Here is a 7,224-nt window from a genome sequence, read left to right on the forward strand (position 1 = left end):
TTTAGTAATTGTGGCCCCAAAACTTGAACTCTGCATTAAAAAAAAAAAGGCATTCAGAGCTCCAGTATCGTGTATGCTCAATTATAATGCTATGGATGCTAAGCAGAACTGGAGGATTTTCCTCATCAGCACATAACGTATCTCTTTTCAGTGACTTTATGGTACTAAAATGCGTGTGGAGTACAAGATCTGAGACACCCCTGCAGTTAGCACCTCAAAAAAGCCTAAAAATAACCCAACAGTAGTCTAAAAAGAGAGTGGGGCAAAACTGCTCTCCCCGCTGACTGCTGCATCATGGGGACTCATCTTTGCTATGCCACTGTCCCACTACATCCACGCAGAGAAAACATTTAACCTCTGGGTGTTCTTAAAACAATGCAATGTCCCAACCCTCCCTTAGAAATAAAAAGCGTTTCAAAATCCAGCAGTGGACTAGATAAAGGACTGGATGTTACGGTGGAGAAAAGTCACAGTTCATAGTGCAAGGGAGAACAACGCGTGGACCTTGCAGATCACACAGGCAGCAGCACGGCTGTACCAGCAACCGGTTCCTGCTTCACCAAAATGAGGAGCAAGGAACTTTTAATTCAGGCCCACGAGCAGAAAGCCTAAAGAGGTGAGAAATCACTGGAGTTCCTTTTCATCACCTCAGACAAATTGGATTATTGACCTTATCTTCTTCCTCTCCCCTTCCCTCAACATCCCTGGAGTATCCAGTGGCAGTATTATGTGACCAGTCACCTCCTGCAATAACAAAAAACTCTGATAAAGATGCTGCAACTTGGTGCACGTGCTGTGGAATATGAAATTTGGACCAAAAGAAGATAGCATGTGAAAGGAGGAAAATAAATCAAACCTGGCACATGCTATTTTTCTGACACGAGGATGTGGCATGTGAGGGAGGAGGTGGGGGGGTTACCCCACTCACTAAAGCGGGGAGTGCTTCATGCTTAATTCCCACATTGAGTGTTTTATTTATTTTCTGTCAGCAATGACAAAAAACCAGAAAGGCCCACTCCTGATGCCCATGCAGATTACAAAAACATGTCACCTGAACTTTCAGTGTTTCAGAGAAACGTTGTGTTCAGCAGTATCAGATGAGCAGTGCCGGGGGCTCTGTGGCGGAGGTGTCATGGACCAGAGCATAGCTTGCACCACGTGTACGAGGCAATGCTTGTGCAGAGCTGAAGGATGAGAGGGAAATCTCTAGCTTGGACTGTCACAGGAAGGGGTGACTACAGGCACCAGAGGAAACAGATGCTCTCACACATGAGGACGAGACACGGGACACTGACCTCATGTATGGCACAGATTATTTTCCCCATCTCTATATCTGTTTCACTGAGCTACTATAATGTGGCAGGGAAGACACACTGAGCTCTTCCTCAGGAAGAGCTGCATAATGGCTGGAGAAAACTGTGCCCCTTCATGTGCGTAAGGCAGCCAAAGCCATATGGCACAGCTTCTCGCAAAGCCTGGGCCCTGGTGTAAGGAAAGCCACACTCTTGTCCCAGCATACATACAAATTACAGCCTCTACGATGGACCGCAGCAGTTTGTGTGATTTACATAGAATGCTGACAGGTTTTTTGGGAAAGGAAAAGGACTTTAGCTTTTGCCAATGCAAACAACTGGCCAGACCATGCTCTGGCTGTGTGCAGATAAAGACGAGAGTAAGGCGGGATTCAGCTCCCAAAAGATACTTAAATTGGCTTTGAGAAGTAAGGATTTACATGCCAGTCGCATTAGCTGATAAAAAAATATCATCCATTTCCACTCACTGGGGACAACCTCCCTTCCCTCCACCATTATCCCTTGGGCTACAAAACCAGACTACCCACAGGTCAGGGCTCATTCCAGAGCTGGGGCCAGCCCATCGCGCCCAGCCGCTGAGGAAGTGGCAATATATTTTAAAATACTGCACTTTAAAAGACAGATACCAGCATGTTAAAAATACTCCTTAAAAATCAAGGATGTGGAAATACAAGCAAACTTCTCCTTCTGTTGTGGACAGTGAAGTAGCAGCATGTATTAAAAAACAAACAAACAAAGTAGGGGGGAAAAAAAATCCCCCGCATAATTTGCCAACTGCTTTACTGTGAGTAGAGCACCGGGTTGCACATTAAAGGGAATGCCATTTCTATATGCTTGAAATCATCTGTATAGAGCAATACATCACAGCTTCTCTGCTCAGATGGGAAGAGAGTCAGAGTTCCTCGAGGAGCCAGCAGTAGCCCGAAGGAAAAAGCTACCAGTTATGCAATTCCTGCCCCTGCACCCGCATACAGCTGTCTCGCCTGCACGCAGATGAGATTTGGTTCTGATCACTTTTGATTCTGTGTGTTTTCTTTAACATGAAAAAGGCATCTTGTCTCCACTAGCTATTCAGTATATCAAAAAATGCTGGCCACTTAATTAACTACCTAAATCTAAATTTAGCACATCTAATCTAACTGCTCAAGTTCAAATACGTGGACTCAGGTGCACCTACAATACATATGCTCAGATAAGTGCAAGTGCCGGTGAAAACTTTTCGCGAGGTTGAAAGCTAGACACTCGGTCTGTTACATTCTCTATTCTCTTTCCCCTTCCTAGGAATAGCATGTCAAATTGTTAATCATGATTTCGGTTCTCCATCTAACACTTCTTCCCCTGTCATAACTGCTGTCTAACATCACAACCTCATTGTAAATGAGATTGTAACGCCTTGCATTATACATTTACATTATTACCAACACAACTTCCATACAGGGCATTAACTACGTAATCTATATTTATTATTCCTCTGTGCAAAAATTCTATTGATTTCTTTCCCATCAAGAGCACATTGCTGGACTGCAGACTACTAGCTTTACAAAGGGATTACACAGTCTTCCTTACTCTACCTTACAACCCCATTTTTCTTTTTTGTATCTTAGCAGATCTCTCACAGTCAGTGTGACTCTCTTGCCCCATTAAATAATACCAGAGAAAGACAAAAATCAAAATATCTTTTATCTTGTCCAAAGAATATGAAGAAGAAACACCCACTGAGGCTCCAGCACAGAAACCTGTGCTTAACCTTCGTAAGATTTAAGTGCGTATCTTAAGCTAAGCATGTATCGCAGCACTTCAGGTGACTTACGTGTGCTTAAGCACAAGCTTTCCTGAATCAAAGGTTCTGCCAGGGAGACCACACAGCATTGTCTTCTGGCACCACCTGTACTGGTTTTTATCCTGTCGAGGATAACTGTCACTCCTGCCTGAGAAGCAGCAGTGGCAAAAGAGTGCCAGCCTCTTGGGTGCCTTAGTTTGTCTTATTAGCTAAAACTCCCCTGAAATTCCCTGTTCTGAACTGAGGCCTCATCTTTCAGCCCCCAAAGGCTGGCTCAATCAGCATATCACAGTGGTCTTGTCTGCCTCTTGATTTCTCAAATCCACAAGCTTAGTGAGCAGTTTTGTTCTCCAAATTGTAGTAGTACTGATAGCAATAAAAATGCATTCTAGGAGAGTGCAAGCATTGAAAGGTGCCACAAAAAAAGGTATCTGGAGAGTGAGGGGGAGCCAAGTGCTAGTCCACAAGTGCTGTTCAGGTGAGGTTTCCCTGATGGAGCTGTCACATGATGAGCAGCAAGCCCACCCCAGCATCAGGATCGCTAGGTAATAAGGGTGCCCTGGGGCGTTTGCTAGGTCACTGGCGTCATGCCCAGCCCCTTGCAAAGGAGGTGTGAGATCCCCAGGAAGCTGCTGGCATTGTCCACCTGTAAGCACCTCCAAGGGAAGACCATCTAAGACTCACCTTAAAGGCTCAAGAGCTTTGCACGTGCACACACACAAACACACACCCACGCCAGAGAATGACTCTCACCATCTTTCCCCTGGTTAAGAACAATTAAAATGGCAAATTCCAGACTTTTGTGCTGTTGTTAAGACCCAAAGACTGGAAATCAATATCAGAGAAGCTCCATGCTTGCCAGAAACACAACACCAGAATTCAGGGAGCAGGAAGAGAATCAAACCAACAAAGCCCATCTTTCCCCTCCCCAGCCTCCTGCTACCCCAGGAATGAAAAGGGAAGAGAGAAGAGTTGTCAGGTAATATCAACATCAGATGCCACAGGCAGTCATCAGATTTTCTTTCAGCTGCTTACCAGTGTGGCTCCTTTTATGTACCATTAGCACATTGGGCCCAATGCAAACCATGCCACAGACGTCACATTTCAGTTTACCATTCGGAAGCCGGATTCCTCCCTCGCTTGATAGCTCCTGGATCTTTCTGTTATCCGCCATCTCGTTACTCTCAGTGAGGGGCTCTTCCAGGCTGCTTCCTTCATCATGAGCCCTGATCTCATCCTCCTGACTCAGAGGCTTCCTGTCACATTCCTCATCACTTTGCATTTCTAGCTTTACTGAATTTGCTGAAATAAAAAAAAAAATAAAAAAATTTTAAAATGCGTATTTTCTAAGTTCCCAATCGCTAATACCATGATAAATTTCTACTATTACCAATATTAAAGCACAGCCTTGAAGCTCAAACCAACACAAGGGCTTTGTGGTGGTGATGGCATCACAAGTTACAACAGCATAGTACTTCAAGGCCTTGTTTCGTTTTTAAATTCCTATTTTCTATTCCTATTTTACAGCTTTGAAACTAAGGCATGGCGTGGTCCAGAGACCTACCAAAAGCAACAGGCTTGAAAACTGACCTCCTGCTTCTCAGCTTGAAACACAGGAGCTCCCATCCCTTCAAAGAGCCCAAGACACAAGAGCAAAGGCTGCGGCCACAGTTGCTCCTTCCAGCACTCTCCTGCACAACACACCAAGACCCAGGGTTTCCAAAGACGGGCCGCTACACTGCCACAGCTCACAGAAACGAGCTACCTTTGCAGGGAGGATTGTTCAAAACGCAGGGATCCAGTGAAGCCGGGCTCGAGGGCTGCATCCGTCATCTCCACATCACCCTGCCTGCACAGACTCGTTCCCTGACAGGGGGTAGACTAATCTCTGGACGAGTCTCCCGTGCTTTTTTGCTACCATCTTTGGATTTATGTAACCGGGACACTGCCAAGGCAAACAGGTCTGAAGCAAGACCTACACTGCTGGCTTATTTATATTTGCCAGTGAAATAAGCACAGTCGAAGATCTGTCGTATTATCCACCTGGTTAGAGCGATGGGCTCACCACTGATTTCTGCCATCCTCAGGCCACAGGATAAACCTCTTCTAACTATCAAGAGCAAATCATTAACAAAAATGAACACATGAGGCTTCTTCACATCGGGATGTCAGTGCAGGGGTGCTTTAATCACCAGACGCCCCCACTTCAACGCCTCAACAGTTGGTCGAAGCTGCCAAAAGGCCTGTCCCAGGGTCACACTCTCCATCCGCACCGTAAGCCAGAAGGCAAGCCCACGTGCCTGCTTCCCTAAGCCTTGATCCTGCTGAGGGATTTAAAAAGGAGGTGATTCAGCCTTCATATCTAAGCAGTCTTTGACCTCTGTACTAAGGCCATTAGCACAAGTGCTGGTGACAGCAGTGGACCCGGAATGCAAACGTGTGCCCTGGCCCTGGCTGGTGTCTCTGAACCCTGGCCTGGCGTGCTCCAGAACAGCCGCCCAAGGGCCCCTGCCCAGGAACACCACAAGAGAGTTAGGTGTAAATGTGTCTGATCACTGTGAGGCATCACAGTTTCAAACACCTGGCCTAGAGACGTTAGAAGAACAAACCCTACTACTTAGGCTTCCTCCTTCATCATACTTTCTCCTCCTTCCCCAGAATTTATGCTTAAAGACAAGGTTCAGAGACTGATGCTGATGTTGCAACTCACTGCTGTAACTCCTCAGAAAAGCATAATAAACAGGGCAAAGGGACCAGAGACCAAACAACGGTAAGATGCTGCTTTTTAATCATAAAATTTTTGAAACATCTTCCACTATTCATCGAAGCACTAATGGGAGCTAAGGAATGAAAGTGCTATTACAGCAAAGCACAGCCAGAGTGAGGACACAGCCAGATCAGAGCGCAGCAGACTAATGTCAGCGCAGGCACTGTCACCCAAACAGTTTGCAACTACAAAATGCCTGAGCGTTTCACGTATAGAAGGGAACTGATATTTTTGTTACCACTGAGATGCATTTATTGTTTAAAAGAATGACACAATGGTACAGACTGAAAGCCTGACTGTGACCTGGTTCCAGCCAGTGCCTGAGTGTGGGACGGCCATCCCCACCTACACCCAGCATGGGGGAAGAGCACAGTCCCCCAGGGATGGCTCTCTGCTAACCCCGGTGCCACCAGCATACACAGGGAAATACATGGATGAAAGCAACCTTCAGCCGTCTGTGAAAACAACCTTAAACCTGATATAATAGTAAATCACACCCCCCCAGACAAAATATAATTTCCTTAATAGCTTCTTCTGCAAGGCCACCACCACCACCTCAACAAGAAGAGGGAGGAAGACAGGCAGACGCAGGTAACAGGATGTTGGTTGGCACGGCGAGCACGAGGGGACCTGCCCCACCATGACAGCAAGAGAAGCAATAGGAAGCCATCTAACGCTTGTGTGGAGCACAAGGTATGGTGGGTGGTACAGCCATTACCAGCCTTCTGACCAGGAGGACGCACCCTCAATGAAGGCCCTGGAAGAGCGCTCTGCCAGATCCACAGGCTGGCAGGGAGAAAGCTGAGGTTCTAGTCCCACATTCCTTTGGAAATCACGTGTTGGTGATATATGGACAGCCCACTTCAGAGTTAAGGAGCAGCGGTTCCCTCTAATAAAATCAGTCTTTTGGTGTATTCAGCAAATCCAAGAACGATGTTTGCTGTCTTCAGGAGAAGGATTTAATACACTTGGCCAGACAAGTAGCTAAGGTAGAGACAGAAACAGTGCCCTCCGCTCCTCACCTAAATGCCGGGCCGCTGCCCCAAGCCTGCACTCTCCATGCACAGTAATGCACAAAATAACCCCCAAACCTCATGACAAGTGGGTATAGGTACACAAACTCACAAGAGAGATAGAAAGCCTTGTACCTTACGTGTCATCTTACATATATAAATTTTTGTGTCTCTTTCTCTGACCCAGAATAATAAACACTGGACTGTAATAAGTGCTGAGCACCAAGAGTTCCCATCCAAGTCTCTGCCTGCTCAGCACCTACGAAAGCCAGGCTGCAAGAGCTTACAAACTGGAAGACCACTTATTTTACCTTGCCCTAGCATTTCTTCCTGCTGCAAGATGGCTTTCAT

The 7,224-nt window shown here is 46.2% G+C and overlaps 1 protein-coding gene across 1 annotated transcript in view; it reads right to left on the minus strand.

The window, feature by feature from the left end:
* Positions 1-7,224, minus strand: part of IKZF2 (IKAROS family zinc finger 2 (Helios)) — a gene marked incomplete at its 5' end in the record, with an annotated part of 54,380 nt that overhangs the window by 44,164 nt on the left and 2,992 nt on the right. Inside the window, one exon of the mRNA XM_010139790.1 lies at positions 4,129-4,395. Coding sequence (XP_010138092.1) covers positions 4,129-4,395 — 267 coding nt within the window. The remainder of the gene's footprint in view (positions 1-4,128; positions 4,396-7,224) is intronic.

This window comes from Buceros rhinoceros, unplaced genomic scaffold (assembly GCF_000710305.1).
Source record: "Buceros rhinoceros silvestris isolate BGI_N320 unplaced genomic scaffold, ASM71030v1 scaffold12107, whole genome shotgun sequence".
NCBI lineage: Eukaryota > Metazoa > Chordata > Aves > Bucerotiformes > Bucerotidae > Buceros > Buceros rhinoceros.